General features: G+C 40.0%; 1 protein-coding gene across 2 annotated transcripts in view; it reads left to right on the top strand.

Annotated features, from left to right (window-relative positions):
• ERBB4 (erb-b2 receptor tyrosine kinase 4) overlaps positions 1-27,902 on the top strand; it is a 579,983-nt gene that overhangs the window by 353,897 nt on the left and 198,184 nt on the right. For both annotated transcript variants that reach the window (XM_081937069.1, XM_081937068.1), the window contains exons 12-15: positions 930-1,062; positions 4,960-5,053; positions 11,777-11,931; positions 25,280-25,354. In XM_081937069.1, coding sequence (XP_081793195.1) covers positions 930-1,062; positions 4,960-5,053; positions 11,777-11,931; positions 25,280-25,354 — 457 coding nt within the window. The remainder of the gene's footprint in view (positions 1-929; positions 1,063-4,959; positions 5,054-11,776; positions 11,932-25,279; positions 25,355-27,902) is intronic.

Raw genomic sequence — 27,902 nt, 5'->3', positions numbered from 1 at the left:
GGGGTTGCTAACACTTTTGAAGACATTCAAAAGTGTTAGCAATCCCCAGTATGGCATGTCTTAACATAACAATTTTTAAAATCCAAATTCTTTGCATGTCTTATTTTGAAATAACATACAATTCATGTTTATCATAGTGATACCCAGTTATTTTACCTACTTCTTAATCTTAAAACTTGCTTTATTCATTAATTCTTTTTGATCTTCTATTTCCACATTTTTTTTTGCTTTCTTTCTATTTTTTTCTTTCTGTATAGAATATTATATATACTGCATGGCGATAAATAAAACAACAATTATTATCTCAGTGGCAATATGAAGAGAGGAAAATTTGTGAATACCTTTATAATAACAATTCTCTTTATATGACTTTTAGTCAACCAGATTCCATCTGTTTCTATATTATCTCCACCTAAAAGTTATTCAGCAATATTTCTGAAACAGCTCATGATGTCACTAATACATTTTTATTATCCAGGATGATACAGTATGTTAACTCCAAGCTTTCTGCTCGCTAGTCATAAATGTTTAGTTAAAGAAATTTGGAAATACTATTTCAATTAGTAGATCATTTCATGCCATAGCAAATTTTAAACCATTTTAAATAATCACAGATTACATATCACATTAAAAAAAATCTGCACTGTCTCAATTTAAAACATTATCAGTATTAATAAGTAACATTAAATAATCCTCTGAAGAGGTGGGTTCTCGTAATTTTTTCCTACTGCTAATAATAATCCAGTCATCATAAGTAGAATATTTTAATGTACTAGCCCAAGAGCAACCTTTGTTAAAGCAAAAAGAATTTTCTTCTGTCTCTTCCTCCCATTTTTATGGATTTAAGTGATGTGGATAGAACTAAGCATTGTACATGCCATTTAACACACTGCTTTTTATAAATGATTGTGCCTGTCTTTATTTTACAGCTGCAGAAGGGATGATATGCAGCCATTTATGCTCAAAAAATGGATGTTGGGGGCCAGGGCCAGATCAGTGTTTATCATGTAAACACTTCATCAGAGGAAAAACCTGTGTAAAGTCTTGTCACCTTTATGAAGGGTAAGTCATTTCTGCCTTTAGGTTTTGTGTGTGTGTGCATGTGATTATATAAATATGTTCATACTTTTGAAATTACTAATGTTTATGTTTTGGTGGTAGAAGAATCCATCTGTCATGCAACTGGTAATCATAACTTTTGTTAGCAGCAGCAGCTTTTATGGGAGAATCATGCAAAATAATCTAGCTAAGATATTTCAATAGCCAAGTCTGCATTTCAGATATAATTGTATGTAACTGGACTAGAGCATTGATTGCAGGGGATGGCTAAGCTTGGCCATAAAGCAGAACAATTGGTCATTCTTTTGAAAGTCACCAAGCTGGAATAAGGAAAAAGCTTGCCCATACTTGTATTTTAAATGGAAGGTTGAAAAGCAGCAACACTGTATAAATAGAGTTGACTGGTACTTTAGATGGGAAATGTTGTGCAACAGATTGAAGAAGTTTGATATCTGTCAAAAGGAAGTCCCAAGGAACTAGTGAGGTTATCTGGTTCAGTTCCTGAATGCTTAGTCCCTTGTCTTGGGCGTGGTGGGGTGGTGGAGAGGTAAAGCACACTGCCTCGAATTATTTCAATGAAGCTTTAAACCTCATTTGTAACCACAACAATTTTGGTAACAAGACTAGGTTAAAGACTAGACAGCAGAGAATAGTTAATTGTGAGAAATAGTTTGGGTCTAAGATTTCAATGTCAACAATATACATGTCCATCGCAGTCCAAGAAGACTATCAAGTTCATGACTAATTGTCTGGAGATAATAATGAATTGAAAAAGATCTAATGAAATGAAACTGAATTATGACATGACAAAAGCATTTTTGATCAGTAGATTTGATCTCAGATTTGGAATTCAACCTCGATTGAGTTGGGTAGCATCTCTTTGAAAATATTGTTTTGTTGGTAGCCATGGGCAGTTTTACCAAGATGAGACTGATTAACCAATCATGTATTTTAGGAATGTTGATCTGATGTATTTTATTCCAACTGAATCATTGCAATGTACTCTACACAGAACTGCCTTTGAAGAATATATGGAAATTAAAATTGGGCCAGAATACTGCAGCTCATTTGTCAGTAATAATTATATATTCATAGCTTTCAATTTCTTTCCAGTAGAATTCCAACTGCTCTTAGTGGTGTCTGAGTTTAAGACTAGCTTATGAGAAAACTTCCTTATGCCATTTACTGAGGTCAACTCCAGGGCCCTCTAGTATGAAAGTCTTTTCAATATCTTCATTTAGGTACAGAAATTATCTTTTCTTCTATCCATGTCACTTCCTCACTGAAGTCTTATAGATATTGATAAGAATCTGTCTGAAGCTGTTCTTTATCAGTTTCTGATTTTAACGTTTCTTATTCTTCTTATTTTTTTATACATGATGTACATGTACTGTATGTGTATGTGTTTTTAGGGCTGTAAAAATGCTGTACTTAACTGCTATTTTGGTGTAAGGGCTAGAAGAGAAAGTCTCTACCCAAAAGATATACAAAAGAAAACTAAATTAGTATCTGGGAATCAAAACCAATTTATTTGGTTTTCTTTTCAAAGATCTGCAGTAAAATCTGCACAATTTTACTAACTATAATTGTAGCTGCATTCCTTTGAATTTAGAAGAACAGCTGTGTAAAAAAAAATCAAAAGCAATTATTGCAGAATAGAATTCCAAACAGTCTTAATTTATTGCTTCATAATTGTCCTCCTTGGTTTTTCCTTTCTACCTCTGGCTCACCAGGCAGTTTTTATTTGCACTGTGGTGGCCACTTTCTTGCTGGTGGAGAGACAAGATGGGTGAATGACAAGATATGCACTCTTATTATAATTCTTAAAAATGCTAAAGTGGCATTCCTTTCTGTCTTTCCCTGCCTGAAGGGTTTGGAGTGCTTACCTTTAACAATATGATCATACTGTATCTGTACATTGCAAAAACCTACAGAATAGAGACATTACCATATGGCGTCAGTCAGCCAAACAGAAACTCTCAGTGGCATTTAAGAGTAAGGACAGAACTTCACATCTCCCCTTAACAACTACAAAGCAAGGGGACTGTTGGTAGGGACAGTGTATATAGGTGACAAACAATGTGAAATCAGAAAGACCTGCTCTGTGGGAAAAGCCTGTAGCACTATGGTTCCTGGGAGAAGCAAGAAAGCCAAGGAGGGTGAAAGCCACTTCCTCTATTCTGAAGGCAGAAGAGCCACAAACCGAGGGTAATCTGTAAAACTTAAAGTGAATAAAAACAGTAATTCTATCTATTGGGAAACAGGTCAGAGCCTTTTCACTATGTCCTTGCTATTCTTGAATTATTTCCCCCATCTTCATCCTGGAAAAAACATATTGGAAATGATATTCAAAAGAGAGGATTCTCAGAGCAATCTGAGAATAGCCTTGGGTTTTGAAAAGGCCTTGACTAAAGTGAGACAGTACCTATTAGATATAGACCATCAAAAAGACTTTAGTGTAATCCTTACTGTCTTTTTAAAAGAAACTAGCAGAGAGATGTTACAACCCCCTATTTAATGTCTGTAGATGGCATCAAAGATCATTTTCCTTGGTCAAGGGAAAATTAGCGATATACCTAGATCAAAATAGATTTTTCCATAGAAAATTGAAGTAATAGAGACATCTTGCTCTTGATTACTGTGTTGCTCCTTTTCCATCTGGACCTAATAATACCCTTTCTAATCAGATTTAATAGTGATAGTAAAATAAAAAATCATTATTACCAGTCCTCAATTAATACACTGAAGTTTGCTACATTTTGTTCTACTGTCATCTCCATATGTGGCCAAATGTCAAACATGTTAGTAATAATTTTAGTAATGTAATTTTTAATTCTTTGCCAATAGTAGGATATTAATGAATGTTACTTTTTAATCCCTCTTGTATTGAATTTTAATCTTAGATAAATTGGTCTATGACTTTTTATAAACTAATCTATATTATAACTTCAATTGGGAAGATACAGACACACAGATACGTCCCGTTCTTTTCATAATGTTAGATTTCTCAGGCCAAGAAAATATCGGGCTATGATATTAGACCCCTGTTGAGAATTGATTAATAGTTCCCATCTCACCAGCAGACTCAGTGGGACACATAGAAGAACTCTAGCATCCCAATAGTATGATTTTTTTCATCTGGTCTTCTTTAACAACTAGGTGGCTTAATAGACCACTCTGGCTTTGAATGCTGAGTCGGTAGGTTATATGCCCGCCTGGTGTTCTGTACAACCTCTGCAATTATTCCCAGGATGAAAGAACAGGAAATGAACATCCAAGGGCTGTTCCCATTAATAACACCCCATTAACAGGGATAACTGTTTTAGGTTCCAAATATATGATTGATATAATTTCAGCTTCCCCATTATTTCTGTGAAAGCAGTGTTTTTAGATGATTTTATTTATTTATTTCACAAAGGAGTAATTTGTTAGAGGTCTTTCAAGCGTACCAAGGAAGTCATTAGAGATAGAGGAAACTCAAGTGGTTGAAATTAGATCAGATATGTATACAATAAGTCCCTTTATTTCAATAGGTGTATTTTTTCATCTCCAGCATGTCTATTTATTTATTATTTAAAACACTGATATAACTTTCCATTTTATATCAAACTCTGGGCAGGTCCCAATCAAAAAGGGCACACTGCATGTTTATATAAATAGTATGAAATATTTTAATATCCTTGTCTTTACAATTGGTGAATAGAACCTAGCAATGCAGCATTTGCATGTTAATTCAGGGTTTGGGGATGGGGATGTAATTAGAAAATTATCAAAGTAACGGTATAGTTGGGGAGGGAGGATAAGCACTTTTACTTGCAGAATAACAATCATGTCAGAAACTGAAGTTGCTCTCTGATTCTGTCACTTCTTGTATTTCTAAATTGCTTGTTATTTCCACAGGGAATACAGAGAGTTTGCAAATGGTTCAATTTGTGTGGAATGTGATCCGCAGTGTGAGAAGATGGATGGAAACAGAATAACTTGCAGGGGGGCTGTAAGTACAAATAATATACAGTCCAACATATAAGCTGGTTATTATAGAAGACAGGTTTGTTTTTTTATTTCTTTCATCCTTTCTTCCTTTGTACATTTATTACTTTTCCGGTGGATTCGAGGGAGGGGTCACATGTGTGTTTTATCACAGCCTGATTGGTCCATAGACTGAGAGAAAATTGTTAAATGCTCCTTCCTTCCCAGTAGCTCCCAGTTTCCTCTCAGTCTTTTGGTCCCAGCACTGTGTAGCTTCACTATCTGGTAGGAAAAATATTCTTTTAACTAAATTGGATTGATTGATTGGCTGTTTAATTGGATACTCTAAATTCTAAATTGTAGGCTGCGGCCCAGAGACAGTCTCCCTGTCCGGGTGGTTGGGGGAGGGCCCTGTGGGGCAGCCTTTGACTCCCTCCCCCGCGGGCCAAGAGGCAAACCGGTTCCCGGGTGTGCGGGTGTGTCGGCCTCTAAATCGGCAGCCTTGGGAGCTCGCAAGGAAGCAGGCGCTCTAAAAACGCGCGAAGAGCTCCGTTTTGCCGCCCGCCTCGATCTGACGCCGCAAAAACGAGCCGCGTTTTTCCCGGGCAATTAAAGGGAGCGCGCTAGCACTTGGTGCCTGCGGAGGCTTGCAGAGGCACTTGGAGACCTCCGCAGATCTAAAAGGAGCCGCGGCGCTTTAAAAATCGAGCCGCGGCGTTTGGACAAGCCGCGGCTGGCGTTCCGAGCAGAGGGGCAGTCCTTGAGGACCTCAGGAAGATCGCAGTGGCCATTTTCTCATTGCGGTGGCCATTTTGTTTCACGCCACGTGCGCAGGCCGTGAGAAGCCGTGTGAGGCGTTTTCCGCTGCATTGGCCACAGCAGAAGGGAGCCAGCAGCTTTGGAGGTCATCTCTTCAGCAAGCAGCCTACATCTGACGAGGTTGAAGGCATGTGAGTGAGGCAATGGTGGCCATACCTGAACCAGGCCCTCCCCAGGCTCCAGTGGGTGCCACTATGGAGGGTGGTGGGGACCAGATAGATAGGCCTAGAACCAGGGCTACTTCTTCAAATCCCAGGGGTTCCCAGTGTTCGTCCAGGGCAGCCACCAGGGACGAACAGAGGAGGCAGAAGGCCTTGGAAAAGGTGGTTGCCAGGGCAGAGAAGCAGACTAAGGGGTCCAGACCCAGGTCTAGATCTAGATCCCCTGTCAGATCTCCCTCAGTTCGATCTGGATCTTCACCCAGGGGGTTCAGTCCCTCTTCCCCTTCAGCTTCCCCGGACAGGTCCTCCAGGGGTCTCAGGCAGTCCAGGTCACCTTCTCCCCAGTCTCACTTACTCCCCTTGGGGGGGGGGAGACTGATCCATTGGAAGGGCCTTCCAGATCATTTCAGGCCGTTCCCAGACTTGCTCCACAGTCTTCTGGGCCCCTCCAAGATGATCTCGTGGATCTGGAGCTTTCGCCCGAGAGCATTAAGAGGCTCATTTCAGCAGCCATCCCGTGTGGTGTGGCACAGAGGGATAGGGCTTCCCATTCCAGTAGGTCCCTGGGGCGCCATCTTTCTAGAGCTCCTCCCCATCAGTAGTGAGTGAATCCTCTACCCGGGGGGAAGACAATTATAATGACATGGGGTTTTCAGAGGATGAGGATTCCTCCTGATTCCCCCTCTTCCTCGGCCTTGCTTCCTCCGGCCATGTTTAAGCCTCTTCTCCATAAGGCACGGAAGACCACAAAAATTGGTACTGGTGATCCCACAGTTCCTCCACCCAGGGATCCTGACATGGCTATGTTTTCCAACACAGCTACTAACAAGGAAGAGATCCCTGCCCCACCTTTGTTCCTTGAGGTAGTTAAGAACCAGTGGGCTCGTCCTTCCAATTTCTCCAACCTGGGCAGCAACGACCGCTCTTTTTATAGCATTGAGCAGACCTTTGCTAAGGCATTGCAGCTACCCAACATTGACACCCCCATAGCGGCTTTGGTCTCCTCCTCCCCTGTAGTCTCTGGGGATGCAGCGGATAAAATGAAGCCAGAGGATAAGAGGGCGGAACTTACATTGAGGAAGAACTTTAATGCATCCGCCTGGGCGGTTTAATCGGCAGCAGCTGCTTCCTATTTTAATCGTACTACCGTTATGTGGCTCCGACAACTTCAGGAGCACATTCCACTTCAAGACGAGCGCTTCCATCAAGACTTAACAAAGATCTTGGCTGCCTCTCAATTTTTGGCCGATGCAACCTTAGATGCTGTGAGATTCGCCTCCAGCGCCCTGGCCATGTCTGTCACCTCCCGTCGCCTGTTGTGGCTCCGCAACTGGCAGATTGACAATAAGGCTAAGTGGGGGCTGGCGGCGGCCCCATATATGGGTCTCAATCTCTTTGGGGAGGCCCTGGACCCCATATTAATAGAAAATAAAGATAAGAAGAAGGTCCTCCCTTCCAATGCTAAAAAGCCAGAATCCAGACCCACTCCTTACTGCAGACCCTCTTACAGGGCCCTGGAGCAGGATCATCAGCAGAGATACTCCTCCTTCAGATCAGATAGGCAGTTCTCCAGTCCCTACTACCAGGACTGTAATAGGTTGCAGGGTCAGAACAGATGGCCCTTTTGTGTGTGTGGGGGGTCGCCCTTTCCGCAGGGGGAAGTGGCTTGAACCCGAGCCTTCCCATAGGCGGCTGCCTGCCCGGATCAATGGGACGAGATCACCACTGACGCCTGGGTCAGGGCCACCATTCGGTACGGCCTGAGACTGGAGTTTCTCTCCAACTCCCCAACTCTCTTCAGGACGTTCCCCCCCTCTTGGGACCCGGAACGTCGACGTCTAATGGATCTCGCCGTAAAACATCTACTCGAGATTCAGGCAGTCGAACCCGTTCCAGATGCAGAACGTGGGAGGGGGCACTACTCCAACCTATTTGTGGTCCCAAAGAGCTCGGGGGCTGGAGGGCGATCCTAAATCTCAAGCAACTGAACCAGTACCTCCTTTACAGATGCTTCAAAATGTCTTCCCTCAAGCCCATTCTCCAAGGTGTCAGGCGAGGGGATTATATGGCCTCGATATATCTGACCGAGGCCTACCTCCACATTCCCATCCTGCTATCCCATCACAGATATCTGAGGTTTTCCCATGGGGGCCTACACTTTCAGTACCAGGCCCTTCCATTCGGCCTGGCGTCAGCTCCCCGCACTTTCACAAAGGTGTTGGCGGTGTTGGCGGCTCACCTGCGCTCGATGCCGGTGAGACTCCAATGTTACCTCAACGATGTACTAGTTCAGGCAACATCCCTGCCCCAAGCCACCTCCGATCTTCAACTCACCATCAGGTGGCTTCAGTCCCTGGGGTTCTCCATCAATTTCACCAAAAGCCATCTCACCCCATCCACATGCATCCTACATCTAGGGACAGTAATAGATTCAGTGACAGGGATGGTCCAACTCTCTCCGGACCAGCTCACCACTCTTCGACAGCTCGTAGTCAAGGTTCGCAGAAGTCGGTCAGTTTCCATCCTCACCTTGTCTCAGCTACTTGGCAAGATGGTCTCCTGCATCGGCATAGTTCTGTGGGCCTGACTCCATCTAAGTCCGCTCCAGTGGGCCTTGATTCCATACCAGAGGAGGATGATGAGCAACTCCCTGCAAACTCTTCGACTTCCCCCATCAGTCCGGGTGTCCCTCCAGAGGTGGATCTCCCCTGCTCTGCATCGGGGCAACACGTTCTGGGAGCCGGACAGGGTGACGGTGACGACAGATGCCAGCCTTTTCGGCTGGGGGGCTCTGATGGAGGCCAGGATGGCACAGGGTCTTTGGACTGCCTCAGACCTTCAACAGAACATCAATTGGTTGGAGCTGAAGGCAGCTTGTCTGGCCCTGCAACACTTCAAGGTTTTTGTGCAAGGTCGCCATGTACTGCTGTTGACGGACAATGTTGCCACAAAGGCCCACATCAACCATCAGGGGGGCACGCACTCCCGGGCCCTCTGGTTGGAGGCGCTGAAATTGGGCCTGTGGGCGGAGAAACATCTCTCTTCATTGGTGTCGGAGTATGTCTCCGGGGAGTCCAACCATCAGGCGGACTGGCTGAGCTGGGCGACCCTCGACAATGGCGAATGGCAACTCCATCCACAGCTGTTCCAGAAGATTTGCCTGAGGTTCGGCGCCCCACTGGTGGACTTGTTTGCAACATTGTTCAACGCCCAGCTCCCGAGGTTCTTCTCCCGTTTCCAGGACTGGCTGGCGGAGGGGACGGATGCCCTCAGGAGCAGATGGCCACGGGGCCTCCTTTATGCCTTCCCTCCCATTCCCCTTATCCTAGGGACCATCAGGAAGGTAGTGTCAGAGAGGGCCCATGTCATTTTATTAGCCCCTTATTGGCCCAGGAGACCATGGTTCACGGACCTGATGCTTCTCTCAGTGTCCCAGCCATAGGCGATTCCTCAGGAGGAGGTCGTCTTGTGCCAGGGGGTTCTGATGCACCCGGAGCCCCAGTGGCTCCACCTGACCGCCTGGCACTTGAACAGCGACTCCTGAGAGAAGCCCACCTGTCCGCCAAGGCCATTGAGACTTTGGAGGCCACTCGGCGCCCTTCCACTACCAGGATCTGCAATTCCACCTGGGCGGCCTTTGTCAGGTGGAGTGGCCTGCTAGGTCTAGATCCAACCAGGGCATCCGTAGCCAACGTATTGGACTTCCTGCAGAAGGGATTGGATGGCAGCTTGGTTCTAAACATACTGCGCAGGCAGGTAGCGGCCTTAGCCACAGTCCTGGGGGGGGGCACTCGTTCCCTTTCCCATTCCCCTCTAATTAAACAGTTTCTCAAGGGGGCAGCGAACCTCAGACTGCCTCCGGTACACAGATTTCCCACTTGGGATCTCCCGCTCGTGCTCAGAGCCCTGATGGGTCCCCCGTTTGAGCCCATCTGGACGGTTCACCTGCGACTGCTGACTCTAAAGGTGGCATTCCTGGTGGCCATTATGTCGGCCAGACGCATTTCGGAGTTGGGTGCCCTGTCCTCTAGGGACGATCTTTGTGTTTTTCACTTGGATAGGGTAGTCCTCCGCCTAGACCCCGCCTTTTTGCCAAAGGTGAATACCCCTTTTCATAGGGCACAGGAAATTAATCTCCCAAATTTCTGCCCGGCCTCGTCCCATGAGAGGGAGTGACTCTGGCACTGACTAGATGTTCGGCGCACCCTGCGCATTTATCTCAGGAGGAGGGAAGAGGTGCACAGGTCGGAGGCCCTGTTTATTTCCTTTCAACCAGGGTCTCTAGGGGTCAGGGTGTCCTCGGCTACCATAGGGAGGTGGCTACGTCAGGCTATTGTGGCGGCTTATGAGGCCTCAGGACAGGTTCCCCCGGCTGGCATCACGGCCCATTCAACTCGTAGCGCGGCTATCATGGCGGCATGGGCCACCAGAGCCCCATTCGAGGACATCTGCCAGGCAGCCACTTGGGCTTCCCCGACTCCTTTTATTCGTCACTACCGGTTCCTTCGCCTCCGCAGAGGCATCCTTCGGTCGTAGGGTTCTCCAGAGGGTGGTGGCAGATCCTCCCCCGGGGCCCTTATCTTCCCTCCCTGGGACTTAGCTTGGCTATGTCCCTCATGTGACCCATCCCTCAAATCCACCGGAAAAAGAACATTGGTCTTACCTGAACGTCCATTTTCGGTGGATGAGAGGGAGGGGTCACTTTCCCGCCCTAGATAGTTAGGATAGGGCCGGGGGGAGGACCGGGGAGGTTCCCGGGTGTCTTCTTGTGCTTCCTTTTGTACAGATGCGATACCTTCGCCTTCGTGGAAACTGGGAGCTACTGGGAAGGAAGGAGCATTTAACAATTTTCTCTCAGTCTATGGACCAATCAGGCTGTGATAAAACCCTCATGTGACTCCTCCCTCGAATCCACCAAAAATGGACGTTCAGGTAAGACCAACGTTCTTTTTCCTTATTTTCTAGATTTATATCCATCCCTTTCTTCCATGAACTCAAGACCATGTGCCATACACTCTTTCCTCTTAATTTTTCTCACAATTACAAATGTCTGAATTAGAATCACAGGGACGTGGTGGCTCAGTGGCTAAGACGCTGAGCTTGTCGATCAGAAAGGTTGGCAGTTTGGCGTTTCAAATTTCTAGCACTGCATAACGGAGTGAGCTCCCGTTACTTGTCCCAGCTTCTTCCAACCTAGCAGTTCGAAAGCACATTAAAAATGCAAGTAGAAAAATAGGAACCACTATTGGTGGGAAGGTAACAGTGTTATATGCGCCTTCAGCATTTAGTCATGCTAGCCACATGACCATGGAGACGTCTTTGGACAGTGCTGGCTCTTCGGCTTTGAAATAGAGATGAGCACCGCCCCCTAGACTCGGGAACGACTAGCACATATGTGCGAGGGGAACCTTTACCTTTACCTTAAGAGTATATGACTCTCCCAAAATCAATATCTAAACATATTGTGCTCAGGATGGATTTGAATCTGGGTGTCTCTGGTTCTAGTTCTAATCTTAGTGGAAACACTATGCTGAAGCTCTGCATGTTCCCATGAAAGTTTTGCATGGGCTGAAAAGAAATAAAGATAGAATCTAATAAAGTATAGCAGTGATCTGCCTTTGTGAAAAGTCCCAACATTAGTCTTAAGGCAATATGAGTATTGCATCCTGTATTAGATATTACACTTACTTGATGTCTCTCAGTAGCTCTTGGGGATCTCCAAACTGAAACAGAAATGTGGATGTTCTGTATTTCTTCTTTCTATGTAGGGACCAGATCATTGTACCAAATGCTTTCATTTTAAAGATGGCCCCAATTGTGTTGAAAAATGTCCTGATGGTGTGCAAGGGACAAATAGCTTCATATTCAAGTTTGCGGATGAGGATCGTGAATGTCGTTCTTGTCACTCAAATTGTACCCAAGGGTAAGTTTACATTCACATATGTTAAAAAAAATTATTGTTACATATGATACTTTCAATCCATTTTGCTGTACCACTTAATCTTGATGAATAAAGTGATTTGTCTAGAACATCACATTTTTATCCCCAAGTCTTTCAGTATGTCTCTATGGATAGCAAAACTAAGATGATGATGATGAATCAATATATTTATTGTAATAGTCTCTCAGAGTCTGAGTTATTATACCCTTTACAGTCTCTTTTCTCCCTTTTTGCTGGAATGGGGAAAATGGGCAATAAAGATAATCTGCACTAAAAGAGCAAAAGTATGCTTTAGTGTGTGTTTGCCTCAGCATATTAAGAATGCAGTCCTCCCCTTAACTGTCTCTCCTCCTTTTGTGTTCAGCTGGGAGATATGAAAGTGAGTAGATCTGCCTTCCTTAGAGTGATAGTGCCACTTTCCATGTGACTCTAATGAAGAAGACTGTTAGATTACATGAACAGTTGCATTCATGTACAGAACTATAGTTAAATGTATAGAGAATAAGTATGGTAAAGATGTATGCTGTCTTGCTTTTTAACTGAACTTCAGGTGCCTTGCATGTGAAGGTGAGGGTCACAGTTGATCTTTTATCTCTCTGTATCTGCATAATGTACAAATGATGATAATTTTTGAATATAGGATTTTAAACAGAAAAATGGACTGTTTTTCTTATGTTGTTATAAATTGCAATGCAATGGAAACCTGGCCTAATTCAGGAAGGCACCAGGCATGCACACCTTCTTTTCCATCCTATTTCCATTTGTATTGTGAAATCTCAAGATTTAGAGGCTGGGGTTAGTGAGAAGAAAGAAATTTATCAGTAAAAAATAGAAGCTTAAAGTTGGAAGTGATCATTAAAATCACTTCTAGTAATCCAGTCTTTTTGTTGCCCTTCTCTGAATTGGTTTAAGAATAATTTCTATGAATTTTATTTTACAGTGGATATGATATTAAAGATGGGGTCTGATCAAAGCGTAATAGAGTGGAATGATTTCCCATGAATTGAAAAATATATTTTGGTTAAAATAGCCTAAAATAAATCTGTCTATTTTGCAGCCACTTCATAGTTCCGACTTTTATTAAATGCAATCAAATACTTTTAATTTAAAAATGGAACATCTTTTTAACATTTAGTGCTACCAAGTATTCCCAATCCAATATTTGTGCATTTGATTTTTATTTCATAAGTGAAGAACTTTGTACTTATCCCTACTAAATTTAATTCTGTTAAACCCAATTTTCCAATCTAGCATCCACGAGTTTTGTATTACCTACAGATCTGATAAGATTCTCTCCACCTTTTCATCCAAATCATTAATAAAAAATATTGAACTGTAGATGATTCAGGACTGATTGTTGTGGCACCTCATTCAGTCACTCTTTCCAAATTGATGATGAATTATCAATGGACATTTCATGAATATAAATTTCAATCCATCTTTTAATCCATTTAGTTGTGATGTCATCTAATCCACAGTGAATGATAAGCATGTCTTGGATATCTTGTCAGATATTTTGCTGAAGTCCTAAAGGGCCCCAGTTGCAATGCTGCCCAGGGACAAGTTAAAATCTCCAAGAAACATAAACATGGGAACAGTGGGAGTACAGCCCCTTCACAATTTTTTGCAGTCCCCATTTAATTACTAAACTCTGTTCAAGATACTTCCATACTAGACATTCTATTATCTATTCCAGCATCTTCCAAAGCCTGGATGTCATACTGACTGGGTATGAAGTTTGCTGAATCTTTGTTTATCACTTTTTGAAGATAGGAACATTTGCTCCAGTCATCTGACAATTTGTCAGTTCTCCACAATTATTTGGGAACGTATACAATAGTATGGTCACACCATCAGCCAGTTTCTTTCAGTATTTTATGATGCAATCCATCTGGTCCTAAACTAATTGAAAATAAAGATAGGGTATCTGGCTATGGTTAAAAGTCTCAAGCTTTAATTCTGTCTTTCCATTGTGTTCTCCACAGAACACCTAGGTTTGATAAGCAAGGTGAAAATAAAATTTAAAAATGAATATAATATCTCTGCCTTTTCGTGGTATCCACTGAATAAGCATTTTGCCATTTTTGTTGAGCAGCTGTTATACCAATCTTTATCTTTTCCTTTTCTTTTGAACATACCCCCCCGCCCCAATAAGCCCTTTCTTGCTATTAGCATCCTGACACCAGTGCTACAGTGTCAGATGATCTTCCTTCACAGCCTGGTGCTTTTTACTGTTTGCTTTATGTGATTTTCAGATCTTCACTAAGCTTTTTCTTTAGCCACACTAGCTTTGCTTTCCTTCATTTTTTTCTGTATGCTAGAATTATTTTCAATTATATATTTAATATGTTTTTCAAAAGTTTGAATTTTGTTTAAGAATTCTCCTCAATCCTCTTCTTTTTGGCTTCTCCTACCATGATATCCTACTCATGTTACTCTGTTTTTTTTAAAGTTTTTATTTTAAACACATAGACACATCAACCAAAATAAACACATGACTTAAAAAAAAAACACAGGAGCTAAAAGTTCCATCATACATCATAGAGTAGTTCCGTATTGGTGTACAGCTGTGTGAAAAAGTCCTGCACGCTTTACGGTTTACGGTTTATGACATTTTTTGGATAGGCCATTGATTTTATGATATTTTATGCTAACTGCTTTGCAAATATTGTTATATTTAAATAAATACTGGTGTTTTTTAAGTGAAAAGCATGTTTTTTTGCAATTTGGTGCTGTTTGTATGGGGATTGTGAATTTTCTTACATGCTTACAATGACTATGAAAACAGATTAACTGATGCATATCCAGTGGCATACGTGTTGCAATTACTAAGGCCGATGCTAGTGTTTTGTTAACTAAGGTGACCAACCGTCCTCCTTTAGGGAGGACAGTCCTTCTTTTGTAAGTTCTGTCCTCCCTCGAAAAGTGTCCTCCTACATGTCCTCCTTTTTGATATTTGAAGGCTAATCTGTTGCGCATTATGTGACGTATTTTATTAAACAGTTTTTAATGGTGTTTTTTTTACTTCATCGCAAGTATATTGAACAGATATTGAATCTTGTGTTGAATTTTTATCTAAAGAAATGCTAGACATTAAAATAGATGACAATTGTCTCTTTGAAGAAATTAGAAGACTGAATGTATATTTAAATTCTGAAAAATTAATACAATGGGAAAATCAACATGTTGAAATTGATAAAAGATGGGTGGATATTTTCAGCCATTTTAAAAATGAACATATTCCATGTGAACATTTATTTATACTTGTTCAATTTACGTTGTGCTGCCCTGGAACTAATGCAGCAGTTGAAAGAGTTTTTTTCAATTGCCAATGATTTTTTGACAAGTGAGAAATCGAGATTGAATGTTGATACTCTAGCTGCAGCACTTGCCCTAAAATTCAATATGAAGGATATTTCTTGTTCAGATATTTCCAATATATTGTTAGAAGATGATACATTGACAAAAAATATTAATTCAATGGAAAAGTACTCATTTAAATAATAATTAACAGGCATGTAAGCATAATTACAATATAAAATGTTGCAAATGTTTTTATTATGCATATATCATATTTTAGTGTATTATTGTTGCAATGAATAAAATATTTCTTTTCTTTATGATATATTTTTTCCAATTTATTTGTCCTCCTTTTCATTGTAAAAAAGTTGGTCACCTTATGTTAACATTTTTATTGTTTGTGCCCCTGAAAAGGACCATTTAGGTAACCAAACATGGTTACTAACATGGAATTAGCCAGCCCTTATTGCTTATCACCAGGCGGCATCGCTTTGGCATAGACTGTATAAGCCTTTGCACATGATCTTTGGTGACAATGTAGTGCCACGCTGCAATAATGGATTCAATCAGCCCTGCTTGGTCTTCAGATGCTTCTTGCTTATTTTGTAACCAACTTGGCCCACAAGTTCTCAATTGGGTTCAAATCCGGGCTCTGAGTTGGCCAATCCAGGAGTCAAACACCATGCTTCTTCATCCACTGCTGGACAGACTTGGCTCGATGACAAGGAGTGTTGTCATCCTGGAAGTAAAAGGCCTTCCCTACAAGTTGCTGAGCTGAAGGAAGCATGGTCTTTTCCAGGACTTCAACATCCTGCTTGGAATTCATGATTCCCTGCACGATTTGTATCCAACCAATACCAGAAGCAGTGATAAAGCCCCAGATCATCACATGCAATGGATGCTTCACAGGTAGATTCAGGCAGTCCGGCCTAAATTCTTCAGCTGGGAATCTTCTGACATAATTATTGCACTGATTCCCAGTTAAGTAGAAATTGCTCTCATCGCTGAAGATGACCTTGGCCCACTGTTCGTTGGTCCACTTGGCATACTTCTTGGACCACGCACGTCGATGAGATCAGTGAGCGTCTGTGAGCAAAGGTTTACTTTGAGCCCTGCAGCCTTTGAGCCCTCTGGCCAGCAGTCTGTGACACATTGTGCTTGTGCACACTCTTACATCACATGTTTCACCCCAAATTCTTGTAATCTGGGGTGAGGTGAGCTTCTTGTTAGCCATCGAAATGTGTTGCAGCCTGATCTTGCCGTTTTGTCAACTTTCTTGGTCTTCCAGAGCAGAGCCTGTCATCAACTGAACCAGTTATTTGATATTTTTCAACCACTCTGCTCACTATGGTGCGATGGCATTTCACTCTTTTGACTATTTCTGTACAGGAGTAACCCTCTTCACAAAGCACAATGATGTGATGCCACTGCTCAGTACTGGTGAAAGCAAAGGCCTTCATCCTTGCCCGCAATCAGAGCTAAATTGAATTTCTCGATGCTTTTCATGCCTATTTATAGTCAGAGAGTATGACAGCATTGATTGGCTCATAGATTTAGCCTCTGTGCATTTTGATTGGTCAGCCAAAGCTCGCTGCTGATTGGGCTACTTTCGATCCTAACATTCTCGAAAATTCAAGTTGTGCTTGTTTTAGCACATAAACTCATTCAAAAGCTTAAAAAGACTTTAGTTATATTAATAAAAATAATGCATCTTGATCCAACTACAGAACTTTTAATCAAAGTACTAATTTTGCGTGATTTCTATGAGTGAAAAGTTGATTAAGCATGTAAATACAGCTTAAAACTGAAAGCGTGCAGGACTTTTTCACACAGCTGTATCTTCATAATTAATGTTTTCTCCCCTATACATTTATATCATACATTCATGGTCCCCTTATCCATTATCCATTTTTATGCACTATTCCATATTTATTTGTACTTAGCTGTTTATAGCAAAATATCATTTTATCTATATTATACTTTATTTTCTTACTATCATTTAAATACTCTATCTTAACTTATCTTTATTACTCCTATCTTATCACTATGTACTAATTTTCTACTACATCGTTACTTTGCATTTCCCTATTTCTTATTTCTGTCATCTAACCATTTATACTATTTTTCCCAAGTTGAATAGCATTCTGATTCCTCCTTTCCTTGTATTTCCCTCATCAATTCATCCATCTCTGTACATTCTAAAATCTTTCTTATCACCTCATCTTCCTTTAGTACTGCATTGTTCTTCCAGTTTTGGGCATATGTTATTTGGGTCGCAGTTATAAAAAGTAGGATTAGATACAGCATTTATCTGCTATATTTTTTTGTAGTTATACCTAATAGAAATAATTCTGGCTTCCTGTCTATATGATCCCCCATTATTTCTTCAAGCCATTTTTTAATTTTGGTCCAAAAATTTTTCACCATCTCGCATGACCACCATGTATGGTAATAAGTCCCGTGTGATCTTTTGCACTTCCAGCATATCGGTAATATATTTGGGAACATCTTTGCAAGTCTCGCAGGGGGAAGATGCCATCTATAAAATATCTTGCACTGTTTTTTCTTATATGCCGCGAACATGTTCATTTTCAAATTTATTTCCCAGAGTTTTTCCCATTTTTCCAGCTCTATATTGTACCCAAAGTATTTTTCTTATCATTGTTTCTTTGACAACTTCATCTTCCATTTTATTCCTCAATAAAAATTTATATATTTTCCTAATCATTTTTTTCTCTGTGCTTTGTAGTATTTTATTTAGTTCATGTTGTTCCAAATGAAATTCATATGTTTTGATATCACTGTTATATCTGGATTGGATTTGCATATATGTGAGCCAATCTATATTTATTCCCTGGTCTTTTAATTCTTGTATGGTTTTCAGATTCCCCTGGTCTTTTATTAAATCTTTATATCTCAGTATTTTATCCATATCTGTAACATTTGGATGTTTCAGTGCTTATATTGTGGGTAGCCAATTTAGCATAGTGATTTTTTTTTGCCAAATCTGTAACAACACACTCCTAATTAGATGTCTTTGAAAGTATTTGTGGGATTTATTTTTTTCATTCAAGATGAATTTGTGCCATCCCACCTGCAAATCGTGTCCTTCTAATATCAAGATCCTCTTATTTTTTCATTCTATTCACTCCTTAGCCCATGTTAACGCTGCTCCCTGATAATACAGTTCTCACTCTGGAAGTGCTAGGCCTCCTTTTTCTTTACTATCCTGTAGCAATTTAATCCTTAGCTTTTAACTCTGCCAGATGAATTTCATTGTTAATTTGTTTAAGTCTTGGAAGAATGATTTCCCTGGTTTCATTGGTGTTACTTAAAATAAATATAGTATTCTCAGCTCTCTTTTTTTAAATCCTCACATTTTATAAAGTCAAATATATGTGGTTGAATATCTTCAATTTTACAATAGTTTCTCTTAACAAGAAGAACTCAAGTATTATGTTATCACCTTCCCCCACTCTTCCTCCTACTTCTGCATCCTCAGCTAATTATCATTCCTAGAATTATCAAAGTTGAATTAGTGTTGGTTAGAATATCTTTATAAAGGCAGTGAAACATCTATGCCTATATTGTTTTTTCCTTCTTCAACAACAGCACTATATTAATTGAATAAAGTGTCACCAAAATAGAAAACCATTATATCTGGCAACCAACATAATTTGCAAAGATTTTGCTTTAGGCATCTGTGATTACATTTCCGCTTCAGTTTTTATGATACATGACTTGTGTTTAGGACTCCTCTCCTAAATCTATTAAAATGGCTCTTGTTTGCTATGAATGCCCCTTGTGTGGAAGTATTCCCAATGCTTCTTATGATGAAAGTTGGCACAGATACAGGATTCTCATTCGTATTTATTTAAGATCCTTCTCCTTGTTTCTGATTACCATGTTTTGGCATTAATGTTCACACAGCAGATGTCATGAAACACCATTTAAAACAAAGTACCCTTTTCCAGAAAACTTCAATGGAATACATTTCAAAGGATAGTGTGATGCTTGAAGAACCAAGCCCTTTTGTAATAGCACTTTCTGAAAGAATCATTTTTAAAAAGCTACTAGACTTGCTGAATTTGATCCAGATATCAGCCAAATGTGTTGATTAGGCTAAGAAAGCTAGAAGGGATTGTAGTTTATGGAAGCTTTTCTTCTCTGTAAACACTAGTGAACTTTGTGTACTTTTTTTCTTAGTTGGGAATCCTCCTTTCTTTAAACCTTGTAGACTAAACAAAAATAAAAAGTTAACAAAGAAAACCAGTAACTTGATTTCTATTTTACCATACCTCCATACACTTCTCAACTATCAGAACCTGTTCTGCCATGGTGTATGTGACATTTAATAACATCTTTTCCAAATCAAGCTTGATTCCTGATGATTTCATAGAAGCGCCTGTGCTGTTATCTTGGCAACAGTATAGAAGGTATAGAGAAGAACATTTTCAAATCCAAAGAAGAATTTTTCTCACAACAGTAAGTGAAGCTTGGCATGCCAGCAGCTGAAGTTGTATGACTTCTGAACATTTAATATAGACCACTCGAGTTATTCTACAATGAGACTGTTGGACAACCTCTAACAAAAACCAAGAGACAACTAACAAATTAATTTTGTTAAATAATAATTCACAAGAGGCCTTTATTGTTTTGCTGCTAAAATTAAAGCAGTAAATAATTCAATAAAATGTTGATGTCAACAGCTGTTGCCATTCAAAATGAGACCTTTGTTGGTTTTGCAGCTCTAATTACAACAGAGCTTGTAGGGAAATTAAACTAAGAATGCAAAAATATCCCAGAATTTGTGGTAGAGGTAACTTCTATTTGGTCCTTTAAAATCTGGGTTATATGGTTAAAAATAATCATTACTACTGGCATACTAATGGCATTTCAGAGGGCTTAATAATGGAAGATGGCTTTTTTATAGCTTAACATACAGTATATTTAATGTTAAATATAAGTGCCTAAAATAATATTAGTTCTCTTCTTGAATCTATAAAATATCTGTAAATAAAGAAATGTAACAACTGGAATTTTTGCACCTTCTGTCATTGCAATAGGAGTGGAAAAATTCTTTACTTAATACATGTCTTTATATTAATTGTTAAAAATGCAAGTAGGGGCAATAAAAATATTGGCTTAAGCCCATGATGAATTTAAATTCAGTTCAGGTGGATAGAGCAGAAAATTGTTCCAGGTAAATATCTTATTCATCAGTACCTTGTGGCTTTCTCCTAAAATTTCTGGAGGCTGTGGTGAATGCATCTGGGCAATAATACATATATATAAAACCATGCCTCTGATGTTTCTTCTACAGACATTTTATTTGGATACCCCCTTCTAATAAAAGTGCGCATATATTTTGGAGGGTTGCCAAGCTACCAAGCTATGAAAAAATGAATTTTGTCAATTGTCTCTTCTAAGCACCTACTATAAAATAGAAGCAAAAATATAGTCTGAAACAGACATTTTGGCTTTTGATAAATCAACTGTGATTCATAATAACTTTCTGATTTTTATATTATTAAACATGAAGCAAACAGGCTACAGGTATCATTAAAAATCACTTGCTTATATTAATGCTAGTAGCTAAGCAAAATAAAAGTGTGACTCCTCTTTTTTAAAAGCTATTCTTATAAATACACCTCCTTTAAAACGTGTCAGTGTGCCATTCAGTGATGATGGGGGACTTTAAGTAGTCACAATGCATATCTGAGATGTTGGTGGCTTTTTTGCCTTATTTCTCTCCCTTCCATCAGTGTTTTAGTGATCTGTCTCTTGAATAAATTAATTTACCTTCATTTTACTTTCTTATTCATAATTTTTCTTCCTCATGGCTTTTCAAGAATCAATGGAAGCAGTAACTGAGATGGGATATCTGGCTTGATTCAGAATAGCAATGATGGGGGAAAAATCAAAATACTTCTCTATATAATCTCTAATTCGCTGTGGTAGTTTGGCAACTGGAATGAAATTGGTATAAAAAAGCCTGTTTAGTAAGTGCAGAGAGCCATTGCCACATCATTCTGTACTAGCCTTGTAAATTGCTCTCCAAGAAGATATTTGATGTATAAACACAAACTGGTGGGCTTGGCACCAGAAGCCTAAATAGTAAAGGAAATGGCTTTGTTAGGATTCCCTAAAAAGTAGGCTTTTTTTCCATCAGAGCATTTTAGATTTCAAGAGAGGGGAAGGAATTCCTGATGATATTTTTGTGCTCAATGTGATGCTGAAGAGGAATTCATATTTCATCTGGCATACCATGAGACTTTCTCATTCTTACGGGTATTGTATCTGTCCAGTATACATATGAAAAAGCAGTTTTGTGCCAATTTTTTTTAAAAAATAAGGATTTTATCTGAAGTTCTCAAAAGAATGAGAACTCCATCCAGTGCTTGATTTATGAGCCCAGATCAGCTATGAACCCAGGCATGGAGTGGACATTCAAGAAGTCTTGATGGCTTTCAGAAGCTCTGCTGCTCATGTAATTGGATGTGAGATCCTTTGGCTGAGAGTTAGGCTCTATAGATGATGCACTTTCTTGTGTGGTTCATCTTCATTTGGCACACCTGGAGGAGAAGAATACTCATGTGCGAATGCAGTTATTTTAGTTTGGCAAATGCAATCATTCCTCAGCATTTGGTGAATAAACTGGGCCTATTAGGTTTTAATACTTCTTGATGTAACTGGATACTTGATTTCCTTAGGCCCCAGCTTGTGAGAGTTGGAAGAAAAGTTTTCGATTCCATCTCCTTGAGTACAGGTTCCCTATAGGGCTGTGTCTTGAGTCCCTTATTGTTCACCTTGATGACCCATGACTGCTGTGCCAAGTCTATGATGAATCATATTGTGAAGCACACAGATGACACGGCTCATCTGGGACGACAATGAAGATTCTTATAGGAAGGAGATGAAGGCTTTGGTGGACTGGTGCAATAAAAATAATTTGGGTTTGAATGTTAACAAAACAAAGGAGATCATTGTTGATTTTAGGAAGAGCCGACATAGTCACACTCCACTTTGTATCAAGGCTGCAGCTGTGGAGGTGGTCAATAGTATTAAGTATCTGGGGGTGCAGATAACTAACAATCTGACTTGGTCTCTTCATAGGTTATCTTTAGTGTAGCGTTTCCTGCATTGGATGAGGAGACCACATCTTTCTACTATCCTGGCCACATTTTACAGAGACACGATTGAGAGCATTTTAAAAAACTGCATCACTGTCTTGTTTGGTGGCAGCAGTGCCTTAGATAGAAGGTCCACACAGAGAGTGATAACTATAGCTGAGAAAATTTTAGGCAGCTCACTTCCTGTTATTCAGGATACTGCTTATAAGCGCTATGTGCTTAGAGCTCAAAGCATTGTTAGGGACCCTACACACCCACTTTACAGTCTGTTTCTGTTGTTTCCTTCTGGGAAGAGGTTTCAAAGTATCTATAGCAGCACTACTACTAAATTCTGTGACAGCTTTCTTCCTTATGCCATCCGTCTTGTAAACTCACAGGATTCTTTCTTTCTTTCTTTGCCATGTATGTATGCATTCGAATTAGACTGTGACAATTCATGGCTAGTATGACAACCATGGATCCAAATAATCAAAAGCATGCCTTGCATTGGGTGGGGCATACTAAATATGGCTTTTATCTCAGAGTAGTTACAATTTTATTTGGTAGTGAGGGCAGTATCTTCAGCTGTGAAAGAAAGACCAGTCTTTTATTGCTTTTTGGCTTGCTGATGTTACTTCAGCCTGCAGAGAGGGTATGACTCATAAGAGTCCATTTTAGACATTATATCATGCAATAGGAGTAGTGAAACAAAGTTATTTCTCCACCCTGATCATAATGGTCATCCAACACCCATATTTAAGGTGATCCATTCTTTCCCCTTCCTTGTTGGGAAAGGACAAGTCATAGCATCATCTGGAGGACCTCTATAGAAATATTCTAGCTACCTGAACTACAACTATTGAGATTTGCTCATACTGTAGTTCCTCTGTGACTGGGCAAGTCCTATTAAAATACCTGGTGTATAGTCTTACAAGTTTAGCTGGGATGTTTTAACCCACTAATTTGTTAGATCCATGATTCTCCTGGCAAGAGAGGTGCCCTTTCTCCGTGTGTAGTTCTGGTTGATGGGTAGGAAGAGAGATTGAGTCTGAAGCTTGTAACCTGTGAAATGCTTCAAACCTTCATGCTTTTATTCCATGTAATATCTAGATGAGGCCATTGGCTGAAGCCATTTGATAGTGTGAGATGATACACTCTTTTACATGTTGATCCTGGGCTGTCTGAGTGATGCTGTTGGATGCTAGGGTCTTGAGCAGACTTGCCATTTTACAACCTGCGGGTCACATTTGTATATCCCTGTCCAATCTGTGGCTGGGAGAGGAAGTAGTGGTAGACCCAGGTTTTCCACAACATCCCAGGATTTCATGTAGCCCTTGGAAAAATTAATTGTTCATCCCCGGTCTAGAGGTTATGAGGATCAGGATGGATAAGAACAGAGTTGGGCTCAACCCTAGCATTTTAGCCATTGTGAGTATTTAATTTTGGACGGTTTGCATTTCCCCATTTAGGAGTGGTGTATAATCTGGAAATTTTTCTAGTTCCTGCTCAAAAGTGAGGTGACAGCTCTTGTCAAGAAATATATTGCACAGATCCATCTTGTATATTAGCCATGCCTGCTCCTGGACTGGAGAGGCCATCTATCAAAACAATAATTTGTTCCTTAATCACTTCACGTGTGGACTATTGCAATGTGTTGTAAATGAGATTGCTCTTGAAGATCCCTTGGAAGCTGCAGCTGTTCCAGAATGCATCAATGCAGACAGTAATGGGTGTGGCAGACTACGCCCGTGCAACACTGTTGCTCATGAACTGCATTGATTACCAGTTAGATTTCAGATGCGATTCAAGTTGCTGGGTTACCACAAATAAAGCCCTTTACCCATAGAACCTGATTGCCTGAGTGACCCTGATCCCTGCCCTATACAATCCAACAAGAGTTGGTTTGCATCACACTCATTAAATCAGATCACTTGATGCGGGCAAAGAAGCAGTCCTTTTCTTTTTGCAATATCTACCCTCTGTAACAATATATAGAGCCATACATAGAGCTGTATGGGAATATCTTCAAAAAGTGCTTAATAACCTGGCCTTCCTCCAGGCCTTCGGTTAGTATGTGTGGTGAGCCTTTGATATAATTTTACATATTAATCTGATGGTTTTATTCTTCTTGACACAAAGACACTTCTTCTCTTTCTTACATTGTTTCTTGCTATTTTAAATGTTGTATGTTATACATAGCACAATGGAGTTTGGTAGTATTATAAATGTGATCAATCAATAAACACACACACTGGATGAATATAATTACTTTTTATGCAGCCTTGATAGAAGCAGCATAATTGAATGGTAGTTATGCCCCTTGAAATAGGGAAAATGTTAATTGTTATCTTTTAAGCCATAACCATACAATAGTCAGTAATGATTGAATTTATTGGGCCATTGTATTAAGGTACCATGTAGATCCTTTCCTTGGCCGGTGATCATTTTTATAAAACTCCACAATTATCTGTACTGAGGTAAGTAAATGAAGAATCACAATTTGTATCCACAGTTATTTAGTTTTTCAATTTTACAAACAGCAGAGCATAACATGAGGCATTTTAAACTGAAAAACATTTGAAGCAATGGCTTCATGACGCTTGAGGGAATATTATTATGTAACTATTTGGAGCAAGGAAAATGGAAGGGGGATGATGATGATGATGATGATTCTGCCTATACAATGCCTAATGCATGTTTTCTCTTTCTCTCTTCTCCCTTCCCCCACTTTCACCTGGATTCGCTGCAGGTGCATAGGCCCACGCCTTGAGGACTGCATTGGTTTCATGGATAGGTACTTGCTGAGCACTTGCTCCTCTTGCCACACCTCCCATGTTCCATGTGTGCGCAAAGGTGCTTGTGTGTGCATGGCCCCTGTGAATGGTGAATGATCTTTTCTGTTCTGTAATTGCCTGCAGGTGTAGAGGCCCCACTAGGCATGACTGCATTTACTATCCGTGGACACGCCAGTCCACATTACTCCAGCACGCTAGGTAACATCAGCCATCCCAACTTTTTGTTCTTTTTGTTTTTTCTTTGTGAGAAGTAGGATAATCACATTACCCAGTTTAGTAAGTGGGATCCTAAATTTGTATTCATCCATTCAAGTCTTTTTGGGCTACTTTCTATACTATTGACACTTATTGAATTAAATAAGTATAAGCATGCACCCTGAAATGTAAAATTGCAGTTCCCACATGCTTTCATGATTGTTTTGGAATTTGAATATTAAAAATGTTTTTAAAAATGAATGTTTAGTGGAGGTTTAAATGGAGATTGTGTAAGGCAGTCTGGAGTCCTTAAGAGATTCCATAGCCTATATTCAAACCACACTACCTGGTATGGGAGGTAGAACAAAACTTATTGCAACAGCACCAGTATAAATAAATGTATAAGCATTCCTCATGAGAACTAGCCTAGTGTAGTGGTAAACAATCAGACTTGAAACCAGGAGACAGTGAGTTCTGGTTCTGGTTTAGGCACAAAACCAGCTAGGAGATCTTGGGCCAGTCACTCTTTTAAAGCATGAGGAAACAGGCAAAAACAAACCACTTCTGAAATCTTGCCAAGACAACTGCAAGGATTTGTCCAGGCAGTTTCCAGGAGTTGAGTTTGAAAAATAGAATGGATCATTTCTGTTTATATGTCCCAAACTAATCAAATTGGTTAATGTGATTTTCTGCCTCAAATGTTATACACTAACGTTACGTCTGCTGACCTTTTTTTTTTTTAGATCAACATCATCTTGTAAAATGTAGTTCTTTTTATTATTTGTATTTAGATATGCCATATTTTTTTGGAGTATAAGTCGCTCCGAAGTATAAGACACACCTAGCTTTTGGGGAGGAAAACAAGGGGAAAATATCTGCCTCTGTCTCCTAGCAATTTGCCTCCTTGTAACAAACAGCACAGACAATATACACTGTTTGTAGTGTTACATTTCAGACTATATTTGTACAGATGCTGTTAAAATTGATGTGCTTTCTGGAAGTATAGATATTCTCTCCTATTTAAAAGAAGATACAATAGCACTGGGCCTCTTCAGATCAAGCATTTATTTTATAAAGCTTCTTCATTTTGTTAAGTTGTCTAGAACAATAATAAAGCAGTCTTTAAAAAAATAAGTCTAATAATTTGAACATTCTATAGGCATTTATAGTTACTGACTTACCTCCTTGCAGCAAACAGCCTGATTAGCAGAAGAAAAAAAAATCTGCCTCTGCTCCCAGCAATTTGCCTCGTGGAGCAAACAGCAAGTTTCACCTTGAGTTTCTCCCGATCATCAGCTGTTTCAGGCTGCAGGGATTACTATAGCCAATTGCAGCCTCCGCAAGCCCCCGTTTGCTGCAAGGAGGTAAATTGGTGGGAGGCAAAGGGCAAAGAATTGGGGTCGGTGGGTGGGTGGGGCTACATTCAGTGTATAATACGCACCCAAATTTTCACCCTGTTTTAGGGGGAGGAAGGTGCATCTTATACTCTGAAAAATATGGTAATAGTTTTTTCTGAAAATATTGAAAGAATTGTCTTAATTATCTGATAGTTCTTGAGAGGTATTTGTTAGTTTGCTTAGTTATTTATTTTTATACTCTTACTATCTTAACAAGTGATTATGGGTGGTATATATCATAAAACACACACATATGTAAAACTGTTGCCATAGATGTTAATTCAGGCAAGAAATGGAGCCCTTAACATATTCAGGGCCTCAGGTCTGGGAACACCACTAAGTCTTCACAATCTTACAAAAAGCAATCAGGGTTGGAGCTATCCTGATTTTTGGAGGGAAAATGTTTCAGAGGCCAAGTCTATGACAGAGAAGAGAATGTCACTTGGTCCCCACCAGCTGACATTCCTTGTCTGACAGGGCCTCTAAGATGCCTAACCTGCTGAACCGAATTAGTATTGTCTTATATTACAATGTACAATTTTGATCAAAAATATAAATGTAATATAATATAAATATAAACTTCTGTGACACATTTTGATCCTGAGGTTAGATTGCATATTAACAGAATAAATTCAGATCAGCAGAAAATAATATATAGATGGGCATTGTTAAAATATATTTATTTTGGTCTAATAACTGTTTCTATTCCTACCCAGGAACTTTGTTAATACAGTGTATTGCCAAAGTTCAGGTAAAATATTATTTAATCCAGGTAGAGAATCCAACACATTTCAGTTCTAGGATACAGTTCCACTCAATGGAACAAATACATACTTATAACTATTGCTTAGGCTTGCAGATATGGGCAAAAGGAATATGTCCTCCTGAAGTAATGATGGCTTACCTCTGAGCATAGAATCAGGCTAGGAGCTTACTAAAGTGAGCAAAAAGTTGATATTTATGAATGTGAATTAGATTGATGATTTTAGTATGTTTATTTAACAAGATTCTACCTGTTGTCCAGGAATATATACAATAGATGTCACTTGAAGGCACAGAAGAACTGTACACTGATCCATGCTAACATATAGACTTGGAATAGAAGAAGTAGAATAAATACAGGAATGATCTCCCATTAGCTATCAATAGTAAGG

This window comes from Natrix helvetica (genome assembly GCF_964273705.1).
Source record: "Natrix helvetica genome assembly, chromosome: 1".
NCBI classification, from domain to species: domain Eukaryota; kingdom Metazoa; phylum Chordata; class Lepidosauria; order Squamata; family Natricidae; genus Natrix; species Natrix helvetica.
This window is presented reverse-complemented; position numbering and strand designations above follow the sequence as displayed.